A 24,615-nucleotide genomic window follows, 5' to 3' on the forward strand; every position below is an offset into this window, starting at 1 on the left:
AATCAGGGAGGGTGTGTCAGTGGATTTTTTTTTTTTTACATGCTTTTGATGAAAATAATTAGCAGCATACTAACACACACACAATTATAACTTTGTCCACTTTTAGCACCGTTACCTAGAAACTACAGCTCCCTGCTGCTTCTGGAAATCCGTTAACTTTCTTTAAAAAAAAACCTTGTCATGGAGATTATTTATAAATTCATAATTGATATTCTCTTGCGGTGGCCTAAAGGAGACTCTTAGAGATTCCCAATGTCTTCTGATGAATTAAATTGGAATTACAGACATCCTTTGGTCAAGTGTAGTGCTTCTTTTATTGGATATTTCATACACATATAATAAATCATTTTAAAATACACAGAAAGCATTTAAAGTGAAGGTATTAGGAGAGAAAAATGACCTCTAGTGCTGCTCTGCTATTGATTTATCATCACTAATGCATTTCTTTGTAATAGTTTATTAATGTAGCTGAATCAAATTTGAATTCTGTTCCTTTATTATGACATGAAATCCATTATCCTGTGGCTCATTTTTACAAACACCCGCCCCGAGGAACAATTCCTGTACTTTGTGTTTTTCAGGTGACAGTAGGGCGACCCACACCTGCTTGGTTTTGTGTTGCACTGACGCAACTTTGGCCGCGAGATGGCGTTATTGCCTCGCGCCTGTCCACCCTTCGCTGCAGTTGCGAATCCACAAATTTGACATGTTGCTCACATTTTGCAACACTGTCACACGAGAGAAAACCCGGGTCTCTTTCGATTGCCTGGTCTCTGACTCCACATAGCTTATCAAATTGTTATTACACAGCAGATGGGATGCGCTTCATTTGTTTAATTCCATTCACCACTCAGAGCCACGGCGCTCTGTTTTTACAAGGGGAGGGGGGGGCGCAATGAAAATGGATTGAAGTTCAGGCAATTAAGGCGCAACGCCTGTGTGGGCATATTTTGATGACTTATAAATGTGTTCAAACAACCAAAGCCCCGTATTGTGGAAACCATCGATCCGATTGATCAGTAATAAACTTGATTGAATGGGTGGACTTCGCTGGAGGACGGTGGCACAATTAAGACGATGATTTGGTGCGCGCGGTTTGAGCGACGCCTCAGATGCCCCATGCAGCGCTGCTCTCAGTCGGCGGTGGAGTCGTGCGCTGTCCCTTTCAGCACCGAAAACCTGAGGGATCGAGGGGTGTGCGCGCGCGTGCGCTGAGCAGCACAAGCGGACTTAAAGGAGAGGGTTTATGCGCAAAGTGTGGGGAGCTTTGAGAGGACTATGGATCCAAATCAGGTGGGTTTTACCAACATTATTGATCAGTGCCGTGTATGATGAATTCCTCCACTCTGTCCCCTCACCCCCTCTTATTCATCTTCTCTCCCTCTTTCTCTGTCTGTATCTGAGATTCAGTCTTGGTTATCGACTTCAACAGAGGCAGCCTCCCTCTATTGTCTCCTTAAACAAGTGCGGAGTTAATAGTTGCATTTTGCGCGTAAAAGCAGCCAAGCTGGTCACGACTGAGCACTTTATCCCCCAGCACCTGCTATATTGTTCATTAGTCTTCGCTTTGCGGATGGTCTAAATTGTCTTCAAATCTTTCTTCTGCGGTGGAAAAAAGAAACAACCTCGGTTGGGGAGGACTGATATTTTCTTGAGGGGTGAAACTGCTGAGCTCCGCAAGGAAGTTGCTTGAGGCGGACACGGACCCCAAGGAGTCTGCGGGGGAGAAGCTGGAGCTTCTCTTTTCGCACATTGTGTGAGGGATTTGATTTTCTGAACCCAGAGGTATCTCAATTTGCCCTTACATCTGTCTGTTAATTTCTCCGTGTGTGTTTTTAGACATGTGTTGCCTCCTTGCATTCCTCTAGTGATGGCTTTTAGTCAGTTATGTCCTGTGCATCGTAGTTGGTAGGTGACTACCGTCTCAACAACACATTAAGAGCTTTGCCTCACTCATGGACAGTATTGGTGGGGGTTGAACCGGAGACACTAATTAATGAGAATGACATTTTGCTCTCCCCCACCGGTGCTCCTTCGCTTTTACCGCGGATGGCAGTGTCTTAATTAGGGTGCAGTCAGAATACCACCGCCGCTGTACAAAATGAAGCCTATAGGGCTCCATAATGAGCATACATGCCTAGACTTTGATCTCGCATAGTCTTGATTTTGAACCTGTGGGCTGCGTTTTATCTCCAGACACACGACTTCATCTCGTCACGGGCGTGTGTTTCTGTCTCTTGGCGATGAAAGCTGCGTTTATATGAGAAGCAGTCAACGAGGGACAGAGAAAGTGGAGGTAACATTCGTGAGAAAAACATGAAATGCTTTTTCTTTTCTTTTTTTTTATAGGGTTGCATGAAATATTTTTTCATCTCTATTATTCTGTATCTGTTCTATTAGGACCAGCCCATGACGAATGGGGAACGTGTGAGTGTAGGGGAGGAGGAGAGCTCAACATTTGAGTGGCTCTTTGGCCCATGATGTCGATTACGAGCAGATGTAGAAAAAAGAAAGGAGGAGATAGTGGATAGACTGACCACAACTCTTGGACAAGAAGAGAGAGGGAGGTTGGAGGAGAGCGATTGGGAGAGAGCAGGGTGGCAGAAAAGCTATCAATTTCTGAAAAGAGCAGCACTCTCCCACGAGAGATGAAGAAGCCTGCATGCAGAAGGTGATGTGATACAGCAGCGAGGGAGAGGCGGAGGAGACCAGGGCGGAGGATGGTAGCAACAAGAAAGTGGGTAAAAAGAAAGAAGTGCATGGAAGTGAAGGAGATGGTAGGGGGTGAGGGATGACGCAGGGAGGAGAGAAGTGGAAATAAAACCAGACTACAAGGAGGAGTGGGAGACACTCACTTTGACAGCCAGCCGTGGGTGTAAATTAAAAAGAGTGATGAGCCCGCTGAAGCCTTTTGGGGTTAAATCCTCTTCATCTTTGAGCCACAAACCATAACAGCAGGGGGAACCTCCTCGTCTTCCTCCTCTGGCATGTGCGCAGCCATAAGGGGAAAGAAATCCGTTTTTTTTCAGCTTTTGTAAAGCATCATAAGGACCCTCGTGGGAGCGAGGGACTAATAGCCAAGATGATTAGAATAAAATCTGGTTTGTCATCTGATGTATGAACACACAGGCGAGGATGTCACCTCTTTTCACCCCTCGGAAATGTGATAATCTTCTGAGTGTGAGTGTAAACGAGACAAGAAACTTTTAATAACCTCAGAGCCCCTGCTCAGTCACCAGGCGTTCACACATTGCCCCGATCAGATTTTTTTTTCCAGCTGCCCTCTTGAGACATTGGCATGTAGTTACAGCCGGACTGAATGTAAAAGTTTCCAAATTCTAATTTCATTCTGGTTGTATTACCAGAATGAAATGAGGGCTCCCTGTCAGATGCCTGACTCATATTACCATGAAGCAAAAACAGGAGCGGCGATGAACAGATCTGTGTTGGACCTCATTAGATTTGGAGTCAGATGTAAATCTGAGTTGCATGTAATGAAGTATCAGGTTAATGACTGGGACCCCCCAAGTCTAATTAAGAAGCCCCCACTGTGTTTTTGCCAAGAGGAGCCCGAATCCAAGGAGGTGTTGAATAAACAATGTTGCAGGGAGAAGAATATGGTGATGAATCAGAGCAGAATAGCCTATATAAAGCAGGGGTTTTAATCATAGTTGGGGGTTTGGTTGTATGAGTGGCTTTGACCCAATTCCTTTTAGAGTGGAGAGAAAGTGATGAATTATTTGGGACAGAATTGAATAATATTAATTGAGAGTGTGTCTCACGCTGTGATGGCATCTGAGTCCAAAACCTGTTTGTGGTCCTTCTGGGTAAATTCACGCTGGGCCGGAGAATGTTTCCAAAAGTTTTATAAATGCTACTTTGCTGTCAGTGTGGACTTATGAGATTTTGGAATGGTAGTGAAAGATTTGATTTAGCAGAAGCAGAGGTAGTTCAAGAATAGGAAGTGAATCTTAATCCAGGTCATACAGCCAAGACTCGGTCAACTATTGCTAAAGAGCTTTGAAAAATGATCTACTGGAGCCTCGAGATCAGATGCTCAACAGACTCTTTAGATCCGGGGCCTTGTTTGCTTTGTCAGGTTGGTTTCCGTGCCTTGAATATAACCAACACTGATCTGCTCAGAGGAAAGGTTGAGTGCCGTCCCTTAAGAACTGTTATTGTGAGATCTTTTTTTTCTTCCTGCATTTGTTTCTCTCTGCTGTGTTTTTTAAAATTTTAATTTTTAAATTTGTCTCCTGCTCTTTTCCTTTTTTGTCCTTGTGCATCTTCTCTAGCTTTGCTTCTTCGTGTATCACTCCAGAGCTGTATTCTATCTGCTCATCGCTCAACCAGTATCCTCGCCCCTTGTTGTCTTCATTTCATGGAAATGAAAATGGGCATGGAAGCAGGTTCTCTGCGCATCGCCTGTGGTGAGGCATTGGCAGTTGAATCTTTGGGTCCTTTTGGCTGTGGCTCGGAGCATACTTGGATCGGGATTGTTCCAGTACAGGGACTGTGAGAGTTTGGAGAGTCTGCATCTTCGCCTCTTTGTTATGTTCATAAGATGTTCCTGAGAAGTTTTTTTCAGGTTGTGTGGAGGCACATCCTCCTGCTGGGACAGACTGCTGCTGTCAAGAATTGCCACTGCCCCCCTGAAGATGACAAAATTGTTGCTGTTCACTTGGGTGGGCGATACGTGTCAAACTAACATCCACATGAATTCCAGGAACCAAGATTGCTCAAACTGTACTGTAATGAGGCCAACAGTGTTATTCAATTTGTATTTATGTGAGGTTCCAGGCTACAACTACACAGTTAAAGACACGAAACGGGAGGTAACAGTAAGCTGTAATCAAACAGTCATTTTGGTCAGTGTTAGAAAAATAAAATGAATGCATGCAAATGGAAAAGCAGGCTTTCTGTTCCCACCTGTGTCCCATTGCACTAACCTATGGTAGCCACCTGTAGGCCTTCTAATTAACACAAAGACATGAGTTTGATATCTGTTTTGTCATCTACCTGTAAGTAAGGTGAATAAGCTTAATTCCAAAACCATTCCTTTCACATTAGGATATTACTCTGGGATTTGTTTGTGCTGAGAAAGCATTCTCTGAGGAAAGATAAGCAAAAGCTAATTAACAATGTTGACTGTGTAAAATGGGCCACCACCAAAGCAAAGCTAGTGGGAATTTAGGTAAGCAGGTCGACTATAATAAAGAATGGCGTTTCAGATTTATGGCCCAAATGTGTAGAAATTACATAAGGAGATGCGTCTCTGTAATGGAGCTCGGTAATGGATTGAAAAATGTTGAATACAATGCAAAATCCACTCTCAATTCTTTTGGGGGTTCCTCTTTGTTTCATCAAGTGTCTTCTTAACCACGTGAAACATTTGCGTAATGCCTCTCGAGTGGCTATTTTGGAAAAGAATGAGAAGGTGCCTTTGATCTTGACTAATAAGAGCAGACCTGGCAGCGGTAAAAACAAGGTGACAAGAGGTGCTGCAGCACTTTACAATTTGTTTCAATTATTTTTGCAGAATACTTGCATACATGTTATGTTAGCTAACTGTAAATCTCGCCAAAAAAAATGTAATGCAAGAGAAAATAAATTCCTAAAATCTGTAGTTGATCAGATAAACCCCACGTTCAAATATATATTTAGGGTTTGAAATCTGTACAAATCGCCTCTTGATGCAGGCCGCATGCACAAAATGTATTTGAGATCAGGGGAGGCAAATGAGGAAATAAATTCCCAGGGGTCTCAGCTAATGAAAGCACATTAGCACTTGTACTATGTAGAAATCCACCAGTTTGTCATAACTAATTTTCAGTCCCAGCCCAAACCAACTTATTGCACTATTCAAGAATACTGCTGTTTAATGCGCAGTTCAGTGGGCAGAACATGATATTATTGCTGCCTGGGGTGGAGGTGCAACCTCCCTGCAGTGGGTGAGACCAGATACGGCAACCTTTAATGCTGTTAATGTCAAGACATAACATTCAACATTGACTATACCTGTTGCGATATGAAGTTGTGTGTGTGAGTGTCTGTGGAGGAGGATGCATTGGATGTAATGTGTTCATTTAACTGCAGCAGAAACGGCAGGTGTTTGAATGATGCAACACATTTGCTCCACAGCACTGCTCTCTGTCTTTTCTCTGCTGTCTCCGTTTCCCTCACGCTGCCCCACATGGTTTCTCTTTGTCTCTCCTTCCCTTTTTCCTTCTCCTCCTCTTTACCCTCCGCCCCCCCAGTTCTCTTCATCCTTCTCGTTCTCTCTCTCACCGCCACTGCAGCAGGGTAGTCATGCGAACAGCCCGAGGAGCTCGCCACGAGGTTCGCGGGCTGTCATTCTGACAGCTGTTTCTCTTGTCCCTCTGCCAAGAGATGTGTGTGTGTGTGTGTGTGTGTGTGTGTGTGTGTGTGTGTGTGTGAAAACGAGGCCGTAGAGGTCATTACAATCTGCTTTGGATTTTAAATTACAGAAAGAGATTGCAAATTCTTGACAGTTCTGCAAGCATTCATGTGTATTAGTTGTGCTAGTTTTTGGTTGTCACTCTGCATTCATGCCTTGCCTGTGACTGGTTTCCACCCGTTTGTCAGGTGAGCCTAACACCCCTGCAGCAGCTAGATGCTCACACACTATCTGATATTTAGACATCCTGTTTCTGTCTCTTTCAACAGGATCTACGAAAGATGTGACTTGTGGATTGCATGCGCTACCACCTAACCAGATATCCTCTACATCAGTGCTACACTGCCCTGCTTCTTCGCTTCTCCTTGAGTTTGCATGTTCTTCTCTGGAATATGATCGGCTCATGGGGCTTGGCTCGCTGCACACCTTGGTGTCCTTTACCCCTACCTTGTTGACCAGTAGGAAAGCTGAACATTTCTACTCTTAAAAACTGTGCATTTTGGAAGTCTCCTCAAAGCTTTCCTTGTTTTTAAATTTCTTCTCTCATCATGGGGCCTCATTGGAGCCCAACTTGGTACCCCCACTCTCCATCTCTCATCTTCCTGCTCGTGGCTACTTCTTACACTTGGCTCCTTCCCTTCACCTCCCCTCAGCGAGTCCCCATAGATCCGCAGGCAGCCCCGGAGTACGCTCACTCCATCCGACTGGATGGTGATATCATCCTTGGCGGATTATTTCCAGTGCATTCTCGGGGCGATCGTGGCACACCATGCGGGGAGCTGAAAAAAGAAAAGGGCATCCATCGTTTAGAAGCCATGATGTTTGCCATCGACCTCATCAATAAGGATCCCGAACTGCTGCCCAACATCACACTGGGGGCCCGGATCTTGGATACCTGCTCCAGGGACACGTATGCTCTGGAGCAGTCCCTGACATTCGTGCAGGCCTTGATAGAGAGGGATGGCTCGGATGTCCGCTGTGCCAATGGAGACCCTCCAATCTTCACCAAGCCGGATAAAATCGTTGGGGTGATTGGAGCTGCAGCCAGCTCAGTCTCCATCATGGTGGCCAACATCCTGCGCCTGTTTAAGGTAAAATTCTTTATTGTTCTCTTTCTTTTTTCACCTGTTGTGTTCGTAGCTGTGCCCCATGAATGCAGGTTGAATGATTGGCATGGAACACACATAGAAGTCGATGAGATCAGTCCAAAGATGACAACCATTTAGAATGTTGTTTGTGTCTGCAGCAGCTTCCCTTCTTACTTCACCAATCAGAGGATAGAAAGCGTGTTCATTTCCCTTTCAAAGCCAAAAGTGCAATTTTATCAAACGTGTGTAAATGAGACATTGATGTGTTGAGATGTGTCAAGTGATGCTTGTAAGAAAGAGCCTTTTGTTTGTCTGTGTGTGTTTGTGTGTTTTTGCTCAGCACACTTTAGATCATTCCTGACTTGTGGTTGAGCCAAATAAAAATGTCTGCCAAGCAGCGGTATCAATTACAGCTGAAATCTATCAACAGCCACTTCATTCACTGCGGCGCAGATTTGTGTGTGTGTGTGTGTGTGTTGCCTGCGAGGACACTGTTTTGTGTTTCTAGTTCATGCATGGGCTTAATTGAGCACCTTCGTGAGTGCTCATGTGTGTGCAACTCTTTTTGCCGCTCATGTTTGTGTCCTTCCTCCAGCTCTCATGTCCACAACAGAATAGTTGTGTATTTACAGGTGTGTGTGTGTGTGTGTGTGTTTCTGCGAGCGTGCTCCCGTTGTCATCATTAGCCGCACAGGACTGATGGATAGCCGTATGATTATGAAATATGAGTGCAGTAATGACGCCCATGGCATTTCACATCCACATCTATCCCACACTCTTTCACTGTGTGTGTATGTGTGTGTGTGTGTTTGTTTTTTCTGGCTCATAAAAATCCATATTCTTAATGTGCGTGAGGACATTGTTTCTGAACGCACATGTTAACAACTGGCTTGTGCTTTGAACGCAAGATTTGCATATTAAACAACAACAACAAGTAAACATGATTTATTCCAGGATCTGTCACAGCAACAGCACTCGAACAGAACGCTTTTCTGCCTCTGCGGTGCCTCACTCTCATTTGCCTAATACGATTTAGAGCCTTGTGTGTGTTTCTGTGTGCACACGTGTAATGATAGCATGTGTGTGTTGTATGTCCGGTGATCATGATTCGGTGATCTGTGTGGGAGTCTTCAGTGTTTAGTGAACACATCTGTATAGTATGTTGTGTGTGTGCTTGCAGTATGCCTGTGATATGATGTCAGCATCAGGCATGGGGCGGTGCTATTATACACCACTGGCCTGCGTCTTTCTTTGCCTGCTTTAACATGAATAATGCACCATGGTCTGAAAATAGTATCGAGGATACGCACACATGCTCACACATAAACATGCAGAGAGAAAACATATGTCTTTTTAAATGGGCTAATCCGACAGTGCCAGTCACAGCTAGTCGCCCACTCAACACGAGGGGGGCCAAAAAGCAAATACAGCAGAGCTAGAGAGTGTGTTTGTGTTTCTTTTAATCTAGCAGCAGACAAAAGAGATTCTAAGAACAGATTGTTTGAAATATTCCACTTTTTATTCTGTGCCTAGCAGCAGAGGGAGCCTTTTGCTGACAATCAAAGCTGAGCGAAATCAAGTCGAACAGGAGTTGTTGATGTTTCTTTTGTTACTCATTTCTCTTGTGAAGATTATTGTTCCGCACTGCGGGGTGATACAATGTGGAGAGAAGGGATGACATAAGATACAATAAGATGAAAGTTTAGTCATCCTTAAGGGGAAACCACGCCATCAACGCTGCACATTGCAGAGGAAATTCATAAGAATTTAACACACGAGTGCTGAAAATGTACTGCATGAAAGAAAATTTGTGGTTTACTGTAACATGGATCCTGTTTTCTATAGTTTTTGCCATTATTTGTGTCAGTTGTGATTAAACTGAGAATAACATATATGCTTAGATCTGGGAATCAGAAGTTTCCACCACGAGATTAAGGAGTTCATATGTTTAACTCCCTTATGTGGACTTTGCAGCTTGTTTCTGCCACCGGAAGCCTTGTGCATGTGTCAGACACGCCCCCAAAATAGCAATTTTGGACACAATTGTGGACACAATTTTGGACACAATTTTGGACACAATTTTGGACACAATTTTGGACACACTTGGATGAGAATGGGTTACTATTTCTTTTAGCTTTTGAATTGTTAATATCAGCTGATATATTGGGTATGATGCAGCACAGAGATTGCAGACCTCACATTAAAAGTGCTTGCTTTTTGGACTTTTTTTTCAGGTCATTATGGTATCCTATAATCATCGAAATCACCTGCAGGGTGTCAGCTTATTTACATGTATGAGGCGGTAGATGGCCCTCTGATTGTTATGTATTCCTATAGTAAAGTCTGCACAAGTTTTCACATGGCAAAAGTTAGATCACAAGATGTAGAGGTCAATTTGTATGTAAGTCAGCTTTGGCCCCCCAAAAAACCTGGTGTGAGAATACAAGTTGATGAAAATGTCAGGACACTTCCATCATTAGCACAAGTTGCCCTTGATAGAAATGGATGTTAGGTGGCTAATTTCTGTGTTTCAGTAAATAAATAAGTAAAAACACCAGAGTTGATACCAGATATTTCTTTTGCACCAGATTATCATAACAAGCTGGCAAGACCACCCGAAGGAGCCATGGAAGCTCGCTGAGAAACGGAGAAAAGATAAACAAGGAAAAAAAAAAGCATTTAAAAGCACATTTCTTTTATCTCTTTCTGATTGTTTAGCTTTGCCTCTGCAGGGCTCTGCGATATATTGGAAAATAGTTCATCATATTTCAACCAAATCAAATGAATTTCTAGAATGAGCAATTACACATTAGACAGGAAAAGTACATGTATTGACAGAAAGTCAAAGCCTCTGTAATCTGTAACTAATGTGTTACAAATGCAAACGGCAGCTCGGGTGATGATTTATATGTCTTCATCCGAGCATTTACAAGTTGATTTAAAAACAGTTTGATTCTCTGATGTGTCTTTCTTGCCTCCTCCAGCTGCCTTTAAGCAATTTTTTTCCAGGTCCCAAAAATAAACCGTGATTATCCTTTTAAATAGTCATCAATGCAGCATGAGGGGGCTGTATAAAACAGCGGATGTTCTAAATCAAACTTTTATTTTCAGTGTGCATTGTTTGGCAATGGAATTAATGAGGCACTATCGATTTATATGATAAAGACCAGGTAGGTGCTTCCCTGCCGGGTTGCTCAAATTGCAGGTTTAACAAAGACGGCGCATGTCCTGGTGCGCGAAACATCCTCTCCACCAGCTGCATTAGTTTCCAGTATGCTGCACCGCCTTTGCTCCTTTCATCAGCAAATTCTATTTTTTTTCCCCCAAATACTCCATCATTATTTTCCTCTGTGGTCACTCATCCAACAGAAGCTAACAGCTTCATATTGATTGTGCATGGATGGTAATCACAGCAGTGGTATGGATCATAAACCTGTGAGAGTAACCTCTCAGACTTCCTTGAGGCTTTATCTAGGAGGATATTATCCGCTAAAGTTTGCACTGAAAAACACAGTAATATTTAAGACAGACAAAAAAAAACGGTCAGTGACAAATTGTCCTTTTGTCAAAAAGGCAAGAAGCCCTCCCATAAAGGCAACAACTAATGCGCTGCTTGCATGCAGCTTTGTCCGCAGATACCAGGAAATCTTACAATGGGGTAAAAGAGGCCTTTCACTCAGTGACACTCACACGCTGTGTGTCAGAAGCTGAAAATGAAATTCAATTCATAAATTGATAAGTGGTGGTTGTCCCCTGGTGAGAGCAAATGGAATGACTTTGCCTCAGGGAGTTTAGGAAACACTGCACACACGCACACACACACTGGAATCTCTACTCTCTCATTGAATTGGCATCAGTTGCAATTGATTCTTCTTGAGGCTTTCAAACACATGCCAACACAAATACGCACACTGTCTTGTTGCCTTTGAAGAGGCGGCTTATTGTCTGTTCTCTGGTGGTGGATTTTATGAAGTTGTATATTCGCAGGCCAAGGTCGGAAGCAGAAGTCGTTCCCACGGTCTGCCACGCTGCTTCACATGCGTCCAACAGAGCTTCCACTCTGGAGTAGCATTGGAGCAGTAAAAATCAAGTTTGAACGCATTTTTAGGAAACAGAATGTATTTGGATATCTCCCCACCTTTCGCTTAACTTAAGCTGGACCACTGTGTTGCTGACGCTCTGCAACATAAACAATTGCGTGGCTTCCTCTAAGCACAAAGGAGGTACCTCTTTAGGTATTGAATACTGAGGTTCTGAAGCTCCGCTCACAGAACAATACAGATGAGCCACTTATCTTTGAAAATCTACTTATCTTGTTGATGGTATTTTTTTTAATAAGCTTTTGGCAAAGGGCCTGTTGTAGTTGACTGTTAAACAGTAGGCAGACAACAATAAACACCAGACTCTGATTTGTTTGTATTTGGTGGCTCTGCGGCCTCACTTAGGTGGCAAGCCAGCAGGTAAGTTAGTAAATTTGTGATTTGTAAGCTAGCTGTTTTGTTTAAAGTTGATAAATGGCTTTATCATCTTGATGGTGTGAAACGATGTAAAAACTTTAAAACAGAGTTTGAATAAATCATAAATGTGCAAAAAGTGGCATGCTCATTGCCATGAGATCATGTTGAAAATGCGGGTCATGAAACAGCAGTCTGGTGTCTGTGGCCCTGTGTCTGTGGCCCAGTGTCTGCGGCCCTGTGTCTGCGGCCCTGCGTCTGCGGCCCCTGTGTCTGTGGCCCTGTGTCTGCGGCCCTGTGTCTGCGGCCCTGCGTCTGCGGCCCCTGTGTCTGTGGCCCTGTGTCTGCGGCCCTGTGTCTGCGGCCCTGCGTCTGCGGCCCTGCGTCTGCGGCCCCTGTGTCTGCGGCCCTGCGTCTGCGGCCCCTGTGTCTGTGGCCCTGTGTCTGCGGCCCTGTGTCTGTGGCCCTGCGTCTGTGGCCCTGTGTCTGCGGCCCTGTGTCTGCGGCCCTGCGTCTGCGGCCCTGTGTCTGCGGCCCTGCGTCTGCGGCCCCTGTGTCTGTGGCCCTGTGTCTGCGGCCCTGTGTCTGTGGCCCTGTGTCTGTGGCCCTGTGTCTGTGGCCCTGTGTCTGCAGCCCTGTGTCTGCGGCCCTGCGTCTGCGGCCCCTGTGTCTGTGGCCCTGTGTCTGCGGCCCTGTGTCTGCGGCCCTGCGTCTGCGGCCCCTGTGTCTGTGGCCCTGTGTCTGTGGCCCTGTGTCTGCGGCCCTGTGTCTGTGGCCCCTGTGTCTGTGGCCCTGTGTCTGTGGTCCTGTGTCTGTGGCCCCTATGTCTGTGGCCCTGTGTCTGTGGCCCTGTGTCTGTGGCCCCTGTGTCTGCTGCCCTGTGTCTGTGGCCCCTGTGTCTGTGGCCCTGTGTCTGCGGCCCCTGTGTCTGTGGCCCTGTGTCTGGGCCCTGTGTCTGGGCCCTGTGTCTGGACTCCTGTGTCTACGCCCCTGTGTCTGGGCCCTGTGTCTGGGCCCTGTGTCTGTGGCCCTGTGTCTGCGGCCCCTGTGTCTGTGGCCCTGTGTCTGGGCCCTGTGTCTGGGCCCTGTGTCTGGGCCCTGTGTCTGGACTCCTGTGTCTACGCCCCTGTGTCTGGGCCCTGTGTCTGGACTCCTGTGTCTACGCCCCTGTGTCTGGGCCCTGTGTCTGTGGCCCCTGTGTCTGGGCCCTGTGTCTGGGTCCTGTGTCTCTAGCCCCTGTGTCTGTGGCCCTGTGTCTGCGGCCCTGTGTCTGTGGCCCCTGTGTCTGTGGCCCTGTGTCTGCGGCCCTGTGTCTGTGGCCCTGTGTCTGGGCCCTGTGTCTGGGTCCTGTGTCTCTAGCCCCTGTGTCTGTGGCCCCTGTGTCTGTGGCCCTGTGTCTGTGGCCCTGTGTCTGCGGCCCTGTCCTGAAACTGAAGCCTCCAGTAAAGCGGAAGCCCCATATTTTCATTCACTGAGAGGTTATCTCTGCATTTATTAGGTCATGCTAATACTGGAGGGCCCTCTGATGGGTCACAAGATAAACTACTTCCTGACATATCCATCAGAATAGCTTATGGTTTGAAGCACTTCCAGACTGTAATTTTTTAATTCGAACAGATTACTGATGTCTAAAGTTTCCTGTCATTTTAACAGATGTTTGAACTTCAAAGAAAAATTCATAGCCCAACTCAGTGTCTATTTCTGCCTACTGTAAATGTATGCAGCATAAATCCACATGCATGTATATGAATGTGTGAGGAAGAATTATGGCAGACAAAGTTTTAAATTGCTGTCATAATTCAGCTTCCTTTCCTGCCTAGCTGTCTGGGGAATTGACTGCTGCACTGTACAATTTCTCTGATATTTTCATTTTCGCGTGTTTGATTGCTTTCTGTGCTCTCTGTTAGTTGACGTACATTTTTGCAGCACATTATTTGACTTAAACATCCTCACTTTCAGGAATCACTACAGAACATACATGTATGAAACACTTGCACATTGCAAGAACAAGTGAAATCCTACACTTGCTGCTATATGCAATTTAATGATAGTAAATGTTTGCTTAAGCTGTTGGGACACAAAGCAGCCAAGAGGCTTTTGCCCACTTGAAAGCCCCACAAGAACAATTTCCTTTTCAGGCAAACCAGCACCTCCTGAATTACAAATCAATTTAACGTTCAGCTTCATGAGGATGAAAACAGCTGCATCAAAATGCAATTAACAGGGAATGCTGTGATTTGATTCAGATGCCAATTCAGAAGCAATTCCTAATGGGTTTGCTATTATTTTCGAGGTCAGGCTTAGCTTGATCTACAGTCTTATTCAAATCCTGCTCACTGTTTTAATGAAATAATGAAAGGACGGACAGAAGGAAGGTGGGGAAGGAGTGTGAAGGAGACTTGGATGAGATGGTATTAAGAAGGAGCAGAAGAGAAAGCAGACTGGCGGAAATAATATCTGGGCAAAGATGCAGCAGAAGGACGGATGGAAAAAGATGCAAGAGAACAAATCAAAAAAGCCAAAAAGGCAGCGAACTGAGGAAACTGTGGCATCCTCCGGGGTGTAATGATGTGGTGTCGATTTCTTTTATGGAGACATTATGCATCAAGAGGGTGATGATAATGAAGCCACCAAGCACATCGAACAGCAAGCCCGAAGACTCATTAGGACATGAGTGGGTCTCCGTTTTGTGTCAACTTGTGCGCGTTGCTTCACCCCAAATCATTCGCAGCAGTGAAATATCACGGGTGCTGCAGCGGGGCAGGACGCGATCATCCAACCTCTACTAACGAAGGCAGACTTAATGAGCAAATGGTTAATGAAGGGAGACTTAATTGTCCTTCTGAAATTATTTATTACCTTCATCTATCGAGTGTTGCTTGGAGATGATTTATTAACAACAGCCATATGTAATGTGTGAACATGGGCTAAATTAGATTTGTTTGCAGCTGGATTGTGCAAATCTTTTGACCTAGGTTTAGGACTGGCACGTAGGGAACTCCAAATATGAATAAATGTGCAATTTGTCAAACCATTTCCTTCATGGGTAAAGGTTAAAAACATACTGATATATGGTTTTCAACATGCACTATGAAGGACCGTGTAGTAATTATGTATTGTATGTTTCTTTTTCAACCTAAAAAAGGTGAAAACTAAGTAAAAGATTTAATAATATATAGAGCAAACAATTTTACACAATAGTTTTCCATAGAGTTCCATAGAGACAATGAAACAGCTTTTTGTTGCTCCCTTATTTTTTAGTCTCTTTTCATTATTTTTAGACTTTTAAGCAAAATGATTTTATTTATAGTGTAGTGGTCAGTGTACATTTTACAAAAAGCACTACACTGGGTGTGTCATATTAAATACAATATATTGTACCACGCCATGTAATAGCTACATTTGTTTCACAGCACAAAATGTTATTGTCTCAAATGATAAAATTTCTACATTTTCAGTGCTTTAAAATTGTTATATGCAAATGCCTGCCTTTCAAATTCGTAACATGCCTGTTTTGCATTTTGTGAAACTGTCAAGCATCCCTCAAAATTGTAAAATTAGAGTGTCATCCCAAAAATTACCCCATGGGCTGTTTGCTCATACAGGCAAGAACTACCCATTATCATGTTTGAATATGTAATCTCCAGGGTTCATGAGAACAACCGCACGTTAATAGTGAAAATGATGGTCCATCAGGGTGACCAGTGGTGTTGTATCAATTTAGATTTATTATTTTTTTGTCTAATTATCTTTCTTTCTATACTTATTTTCTCAACTTTCCTGGTCAAATAGTTTTGATTGCCAATTCTAAGCAAGTAACATTCTTGCTAAACCCAAACACAAAGTTATAAAGTTATTTTAGTAAAGTGATGCTTCTTATAATGGCCAGAAGTAGAGTTGACCTGCACAGAGGCATGCCTCTAATATAAAGTAAATAAAGGTCTCCGGTAACCCACAAGGGAAAAAACAGCTGTCATATCTGGGTGTTGTGCTTGCATACCATAGTTGAAATCATTGTCACGAATGCTTTATAAGTTTACTCAATCTTTAATCATTGGTTGAATCCCCTTGTTAAAATACAAATTATGTTAGATTTAGCAGGAGAATAGGTGTCTCCAGACAGAAATAACACAATGGTAAGAATAACCCTAGCTGAATCGTTCATATGACAAATCTAAAGCCTATGTGGTCAAAATTTGTAGTTTAATCTCGTATGGTAAATGAGTCAAATCTTACTCCTTCTTCCTGGGAACTTCATATCTAATGTGCACTAGGTTTCACTGAGGATGGGCCTGACTTTAATTCCAACTGAATTTCTTTCTGCTCTGGAATGAATGTTGCGGTCATTTGTGTTTTCACATGCCACCACTTTGGACTCCAACGTGTGTGTGAAAGCGGCTCTAAATAAAGGCTCACAACCTTAATCCCCCACCACTCCTCCAGCCTCCACGTGCATGGATGTTTACAGGTGGACAAGACATGTCCTCATGCATGTTCCTGAGAGTTTCTTGAGACAGGGAGACATATCCCTGATTTAAAGAAAGCTAAAATGGCAGCATTGTAGCCTGGTGAGCAGGGTGCACACAACACCTCAACACAACAGTGAAGGTCTGTTGTTTTCGATCAGAAAGGAAAGTGATTTAGAATCTAATTAAGATCTGTGATGAGAAACGAGGTCATTAGAAATGTGTGTAATGTTACAGTGTGGATTTATTTGTGTCCTCTTGACCAGGAATGTTTGTGCGGTGGGGAAGAAAAGGTTTCCCTGTACAGCAGTAATTGAATGTGTGTGCATTTCTAAGAAAGATGGAAAGGCCCAAAGAGACTGAGTCTTTGTGAGTACTTTGAGCGAGAGGACTAGTGCGTAGAGCGCATTTAAGTGGAATGAGATTCTATCTCTGCCCGTCTTTTCATCAGCTGAGTGTAGGCTTAGATAAGGGATAAGTGAAGACGTTTCATACAAACACACATTTCTCACATCACCACTGGACGATGCAGGCCATTTGTTACACCACAGAGACCATTTTCCCTTTTTTTTAATTCCCAGACATTTAACTAATGATGCTATGCTATGACTCACCTAAAATAAATGATATGATAAGCTTCACATGGGCATTTTTTGGTAAGTCAAAATGTCTTTGAATTGCCTTGTGTACGAATTGTGCTCTACAAATATAATTGCCTTGCCTTTGAGAATTTCCTGTTTAGTATGACTTTCATTTCTAACACATCTATCCAAACAATTAGGAAGGAAATGTGCAATTTCTGTTTAGTGCCTGGAGATCAACTCAGTTTCTTATTTCACATTTTCAAGTCTTGCACATGCTTTTGGGAGAGAAAGAAAATCAATGTGCACAAGTGGGATTTGGGCTTCCTTGTGTTGCCAGTGATAACAACGGAGTCAACACTCTAACATAAAAAAAACCAGCCCAATGGAGTCCCGGCCAGCATGTACAACACCAGCACCCTGGCATGCTCTCCATGAACAGAAAAATTAGGGCCGTTAGTCACGCCTCTGTTTTGAGAAAACAAAATGTCTGCTGTTGGAAAGAGACACTGACTTCATCAGAATTGGCACCAAAAAGTGTAGAAAATCACTGAGCAAATATATGATGTTTTTGAAGCATAACCCTTGTTATTTTCATGTTTGATTGCACATCCTATTAGTGACTCTATAAATGCATGCCATCAATTAACAAGCCTTGTGCCTACTGCTGTGAAAGGACTCCATCTTGGAAGAAACTCAACTTTTTGTTCCTACTTGAATTGCTCTGACTTGCTACCCCAATGAAATGATTTCAGCATGCATGATTACACCACTCCCTTTGGAGGACGACGCTATTTACCCATGCTGCTGTGATGGAATTTCTCGTTAGAAATAAATAACTCCACAAGGAGAGAAAATGACAGAAAAGAACCGTTTTAATTTCAGTTTTTTTTTTTAACCAGAATGAGACGTTCTGTGTTTTATTATGTAAAATAGATAGCTGTTCTATGTAGTGTGCAAACATTTCTATGCAAAAGCTGGATGTCTAAGAATGCAATGTTGTGCAAATCCTTTATTTAGTACCGTAAAACAGCACATTGGCAACACATATAATTGCTGAAATATATATATTTTTTTAAGGGAAAAAAACCCATTCTGTGCGCCCCCTCCCCCCATTGTATCTTGTTGTCATCTTTTTTTTAAATAATTTGTGAGTTTCATTATAAGCGTATTGCAGGTTATGTTAGAGAAGTGACCCGTGGTGGTGGAAATCACACCAGGATTACCGCATTTATGGCCATTAGTGTGACGTATTTAAAGACGTGGAAAGAAAAAAATAAGATCTGTAAAAAAGTGGGGGAGTCTTGCGAGCTTCTAAGACTTCCTTAGTTTAATTAGATACCCTCAACGAGCGAAACAGCACCTCCCGTGCCGTAATGGCGGGTTAAACCAGCCAGGTAACCAACCGTGATGCAGCAGCCAGCTTGTAGTTCAGACGCACGCGCTGCCAGGTGCAGCTAATCATCATAATGAGACTCAGGCCAGGTGCTCGTGCTTCTACGAAAATGCTTTCAGAAAAGTAGTTTTTGAAGCCTATCACAAAGAGGTTTTTTATTTATTCATTTACTTACTTATTTATTTATTTAAGGTTTTTTTGTGCTTAACAGTGGTGTTTCAGCACCAGTTTATTGACCCAGTTTAGCGAGCAGCGATACGGCTCAGTTTACAGACACTGTGCCAGTGATGGTGGGTTCGCGCCACAGGTGCCCAGACGGACAGGAGATGTAAAAAAAAAAACAAACAAAAAAAAAACAAACAAACAACATGACTCATGAACAGTAAGTGCATTATTCTTTAAATTAGTCCCTGGCTTCTCTCATGTGTAATTGCTTATTGTCATTATTTAGGCTGTCTGTGGTACTTTGCTTGTCTGGCTCTTGTTTGTCTACAGCAGTGTTTCCCAAACTTTTTTTCTGGGGACACACTTTTTAAAGTTGATAAATCCTCGTGACCTAATTTACGTTAGGCCTAGTTTCTCGAAAAGAGAATTTGTGCATTAACAAACATTTATGACTTTTTTTTATTGCCAGTTAAGCATCATCTTAAACTAGCCATTAAACCGTGATAAACATTTGATAACTTTTTTTTACTCACCTGTTCTTGACAATATACACTTAAGTAAAATGCAGCGAGGTGAAATAAATGCATCTCAGAAGAGTTGACATGGGATCTCATTGTTTTTATTTTCTCATTAGTGCAACTTACACAATTTATACTTCAAGTTTTGTGTTTTTTGTGAAGTATTTATAAAGGAACTGCACTTTTTCACATATCAGAGTAGAACTAAACCCACTAGAATCTATCAAGAGCAAAGTTCTCAAATGATTGATTTGATCATTTTAGCCATTTCATCTACAAAATATCTGCAACCTCCAGCATCTTCAGTATAAGAATTGCCTGCTGTTGTTTGATCTGAAGTTGCTTCTGAACCAGGCCACTCCCAAACAACTCAAATCTCAAACGTATAATTGTGTCATGGGAGAGGGGAATGTGTCATGCTGGCTTGGTGTGAGCGCTGTGTGTAACATATGACTAAGCTATTTAGGTCATCTTTCAGTTTGGTCAGCATGGCTTCAAGGCACATTCAAGGAACTGGCAGCCTGGAAATGACCATGGAGGATGATTCTGTTGAATGTTATCTTCAGTTTGTAGGGACTTGATGTTGTTTCTGCTGCATGTGCCTGTCTGTTGTGAAAAATGACAAAACGTCCACGCAGGTTGCTAGAACGTTGTCTGCAGGGATGGGAACTTTTTTTTATGTTATGAAAGTTAACTGTGCTATCAGGAATTCCCTGAGAGGTTTCTTGCTGGTGTTGCGATAATCAGTTTGTGTGGGTGCCAAAGTATCTTGCCACTATATTTAAACTTACAGCTGCTATCATAAGTGGCAAAATACACACTGGGATGAAAAGTTCAACACTGTGCTGTGGAGATGGTGTTCATTCCTCCAACGAGGAAAACTCAAAGCAGAGGAATGTTTTCAGTTTTCATTCGCTTGTGTGTGTTGGCAAGATTGTACAAAAACAGATAAGACCATTTAACTCCTCAAGGGTCTTTTCACTTAAAGTTCAGCATGTTTCTTGTCTGTGAATTTAGTTCAGCTAAATCATTAATCACTTGGAGAAAAGAATAGAAACAAGTGCTTCTTTAAGTCCATGCCATCTTTCAAGCAGCATTTTCAATGTTGAGGCTGCTAGAGACTGCAAAGTTGGAACAGCAACACCCCCAAAAGAGAGATTTTAAGGTATTTCAGTTGACTGATTTATATTAAAAAATGAGAGTAAAAGTAGGACAGACATGTAGAGAATGAGACTTTCGGAAATTCACAGGGGGGGCAGGCACCACAAGAAGGAAATGGATTCTTCATGGATCCCTTCTTAATAATGTGGCTGCTGGAGCAGAGCTGGAAATCAATGGATAATATCGCATGTATGCTTGATATGGAGCACTGACTACCAGCTTGGAAGTCACAATGTTTGATGAAGCAACAGATATAAAAGAAAATATGTTGAAAGTGTATGTATGCTTTTTTTCCCCCCACTTTAAGTTTCTTTTATCTTTTCTCCCCATTATAATTCAGATTTTACCTTCTAATCTGTTATACTCCCTCGTGGTGCCATCAAAATGTTCTCGCTCTTATTTATTTTTTTACTTCGGCTTCCTCAAAGAGGCGGATTCGAAAGTAAAGAAGTGACAGACAGAAAAAGCTTGGCAGTAAAAGTGATAGATGCAGAGAGGGAGAGGCAGTGAAACGCTAAATGTCAGAGGAAAAGAGCTCAGTTAAAGAGCATCGGAGGACTCGAGGGAAAAAGGTGTGTTGCAAGAAATGTTTTTACATCTTGCAGCGTTACATTAGATCATAGAGAACAGGTGGGCGGAACAAGGGGAGAAAAAAGAGGTTAAGTGTTTGTTTCCACTTCCCTGCTTTCTTGCTCTTGGCATACCTCGAGCTGTCTCTTTTCTGCCTCTGCGGTCTTGTCTGCTTGCCATTTCCTGCAGCACTTTTGACCATGTTAATAGCAGCTTTGTATTATTTATGAAAGAAAGGCGAAGACATGGAAAGAACATTTGCAGAAAAAAAACTACAAGAAAACCCAAATATCTTTTAGGGAAGCATTGACATGGTTTGTGCAGGATTGTGTGTTTTTAAAAATAGACGTCCTCCTTTGGAGATTTATATAGAACATGACAATCTAGATATGAGTCTGTCTCTGCAATATTGTATTCGCATCTCCTCTGTCTACACAGATGCAAGTAATCGATAACCATTTGATCGACTGGTTAGCATACAATAGACAATTGGATTTTAAAGTATTATGGGTGCTGTTTCTGTGTGAGGTTTGTTTAGGATTGGGAGCATTAGCATGCAGGCTGGCATGCATGTGTGAGAGGGGGATAGGCAGAGAGCAAAAGAGTACATTACTAGCAGAGTTTCTGCCAATTACCCCTTAAAACTTGAGGTCATGGGAGAAAGACACAAAATATTTTCCCCCTTTTAATCCATGTTCATTGCCTGCCAGCAGCAGTCTCTTTTCTACTCATCCCTCTACATAAGACCAACAATTAGTACTACATGGAATATACATTCCTCTTGTATATTTCAGTAGGTGATCAAAAAGAGGGCAATGTTTGCCTGAGGAACACTGGATCCAGCAAAAAGTTTTAATTCCCTCTCTAGGCTTTGATTAATGCTGTAATTTTCACATTTAGAAGCTTTTTACAATGAAAATAATCCATTCATCCTTACAACTGCTTTGATGTAACTCTATACATTTGGCTCATTTAGTGTGCCATAAACCATAAATATGCTAATCGTCCCCGCCTCATCTCTCCACTCTTTGCCTTCAGCCAGCGCCCACTCTTTCCCTGCACAGTAGCTACGTGAGAGAAGCCGGGGCACATTCGCTCTCTTGTCTCTCTGCTACATGAAGGGGCATATTGTAGCAGTCGATACAGCTGAAATGTGTTTCAGTTAAGCAAGGGAGTAAAACCACTGCTTCATTTTTAAATCAGGAGGTCAAGAAAGGCAGATGATTTTGTTTCTGGGGAAGGAAAATGTTATGGCATGCATCAGATAATCTACAGGGCCCACTTTACTGTAGACAGAGCCGAGTAACACCGTTACTACAGATTATTAAGTGTCTTTGCTGGTATGGATTTCACAATTAAGACTCAAAATGACAGAATAACATTTTCCTTACCCCATTCCCTACACAGATGCAGCTTAATGTTGTTTTGCCAACAAGTGTCGTTCCTGTTTATTTGGCCACAAATGCTTTTAAGGATTTTAAGGGAGGTTGGAGGGGTTGACAAAAGGTGTTCATCTGCTGAACATTGTGAACCCGACCTCCCTTCATGCAAAAGGTCCCTGTTCAATACCCATCCTCTAAATATTATCAACTTCCCTCCCACTTATGATTCTTTATTTTTCTACTGCGCTCTCACTCATGAATCATTAGGGTTTGGTCTACATGTTACAAAATGCATGGTTAGACCGTTGTTAGACAAAATGTTCATTTTATGTTTTCATGCCTTGTAATTCCGTCATGTCACAAAAATGCTTCCCCACAGAACAGCCTCGGGATACATTACCATCCCACTATTCACAACCATGTATCCTTCCACTTTTATGATTTGGACAAGTGGAAAAATGCGCATTACAAGATTTCTGGTGAGATGTAACAAAACCCACCAGAAACGGTCCAGCAGCTTGAAACCCCTCGAAACTTTGATTACTCTAAACTAATCTGACAATTTGTTGTTTTCATCAGCACTAATAATGGACAGCTCATGTTGTAAGCATAGTTTTTGTTGCTCTATATTGCTTCCCGCTAAAAGAACCAAGCAGGTCTCGCTTATTTATTCATTAAAATGTGCTTTTTTTTTTTTCTTTTTTTTTTTTTTTTTTTCCACTCCAAGGTTTGTGTCCAGTAGCAATGTGGATATTGAAAATGAAACATGCAAATGACGGAAAAGGAGGAGAATGCTGATCAAAATTTGTGGACAGTTGGCAGGCTTATGCCAGTATTTAACAAGCAGTAAGTCGCACTCATAATGATTATTTTCACGTTGATTCTCAGTTATTGAGGTCACGGAAGACTTAACCATAACAAACTTAAGCAGAAGACAGCTGGGTTTTGTTTTGTTGGTTGTTTGAGGATGTTTCACATTTCATCCGAGATGCCTTCTCATTTTGAAAAACACAACTGCAGAGAAATGCACTTTGAAAACATATTCCGATGGAAAAGATCATTCCACCATATCGCACATATTGTCAGGGAATTTAATTGATAGAATTGAGTACAAGATGTCTTACTTAATGTTTTGCCTTAGTAACAGCTTGGTGTGAAATTTAAATGATTAAAGGTTTGACAGAACTTTAGATATAAATGAGGTGTCTCTTTGCTGTTGAACAATGCAATCCTCTCAGTTTTTTGCCTTTTGGTGGTGTGTGGAGAGATTAACCAAAGAATAATTTTAAAGGTGGTTCCTTTTGACCCCAAACACTCTAAATGCTGTAGTTTGAGAAAGCCACACAGTACTTTTTGGAGGTAATAAGAACTTTCTGCAGAGCCATTCTTGGATTGCCCTTTGTGTTTGTTGTTGCCTATAGTATCACTCACTGGAATAATACTTTTCTTTTGGGTAAATTTACATCATCGTAATTGAAAAGATATGATCTAAGTGGGTACACTGGGCAGGATGTAGCATCAGGGCAAGAAAATAAAAAATTTTGCTCACAGAAGTGCTACCGAACTAAATACCTTTCTTCCTATATCTCCCCTTCTGCCACACTTTCTCATTCTGGCCTTTTATTCTCTACTTCTTCAATGTCTTTGTCTTGCACCTTACTGTACTCCTGTCATCTTCCCCTCACCTTGTCTACCTTTCCCAGCCTGTGGCACTCCTTTGAGGTAAGGCACCGCTAAACGGGCTTGGTGCAGTGTCCACATGTAATTTTTATGGCCACGCCCGGCATGCTGAAATCCCTGGTTGAATTATGTATGAAGGATGAGTGAGAAGAAAAAGAGAAAGGAGTGAGGGAGAACCCAATGTGTTAAACAGAAAAGAGTAGTACAAAAAATGTCAGAGGATAAAGGATCATTGAGGATAAAAAAGATACTTGTAGATAAAACTGATAGAATAAGAGAGGTACAGACAATGGAGATGTAGATGCGCATTTTGGAGTAATCACAGCTCGGAGTAGAGGAGAGTGCGACCTCTCACCTCCCACCATCAAGCTTTTATCATCTCTCCAGCGCCTGATCTAACTTCACCTTCAAATCCTCTCTGTGTCTCTCCAGGGTTTCCTTTCCTCACTGTCTTACTGTTTTATCACCTCTTTCCCTTTGTCACCATCTATCTCGTTTACGTCCCTTGCATATTTTTGTCACTCTTTTCAGCTGCCTGTTTGCCTCTTCCTTTGTTTTCCCAGTCCACCATATGTGATGCATTCATTTTCTAAGGTGTGATAGTTTTGAAATGAAAATAATTTAGAAAACTAAATACTGGTCACTCTATCCCCCTGCTTTCAAGCTTGAGTCCTCTCCCAAAAGCCTGGTAGCTTGAGGGTTCTACGCAGTATCTGTGCAGTTTCTATAACTGCGC

General features: G+C 42.6%; 1 protein-coding gene across 3 annotated transcripts in view; it reads left to right on the top strand.

The window, feature by feature from the left end:
* Positions 1–1,101: 1,101 nt before the first annotated feature.
* grm8a (glutamate receptor, metabotropic 8a) overlaps positions 1,102–24,615 on the top strand; it is a 250,435-nt gene continuing 226,921 nt past the window's right edge. For 2 of the 3 annotated variants that reach the window (XM_075471477.1, XM_075471475.1), the window contains exons 1-2: positions 1,102–1,293; positions 6,688–7,509. In XM_075471477.1, the coding sequence (XP_075327592.1) occupies positions 6,967–7,509 (543 nt within the window). In that variant the 5' untranslated portion in view covers positions 1,102–1,293; positions 6,688–6,966. Of the gene's footprint in view, positions 1,294–1,431; positions 1,786–6,687; positions 7,510–24,615 lie in introns of those variants that run through there. The other variant, XM_075471476.1, reaches the window with a different exon arrangement.

Source organism: Odontesthes bonariensis, chromosome 8 (genome assembly GCF_027942865.1).
Source record: "Odontesthes bonariensis isolate fOdoBon6 chromosome 8, fOdoBon6.hap1, whole genome shotgun sequence".
Taxonomy (NCBI): domain Eukaryota; kingdom Metazoa; phylum Chordata; class Actinopteri; order Atheriniformes; family Atherinopsidae; genus Odontesthes; species Odontesthes bonariensis.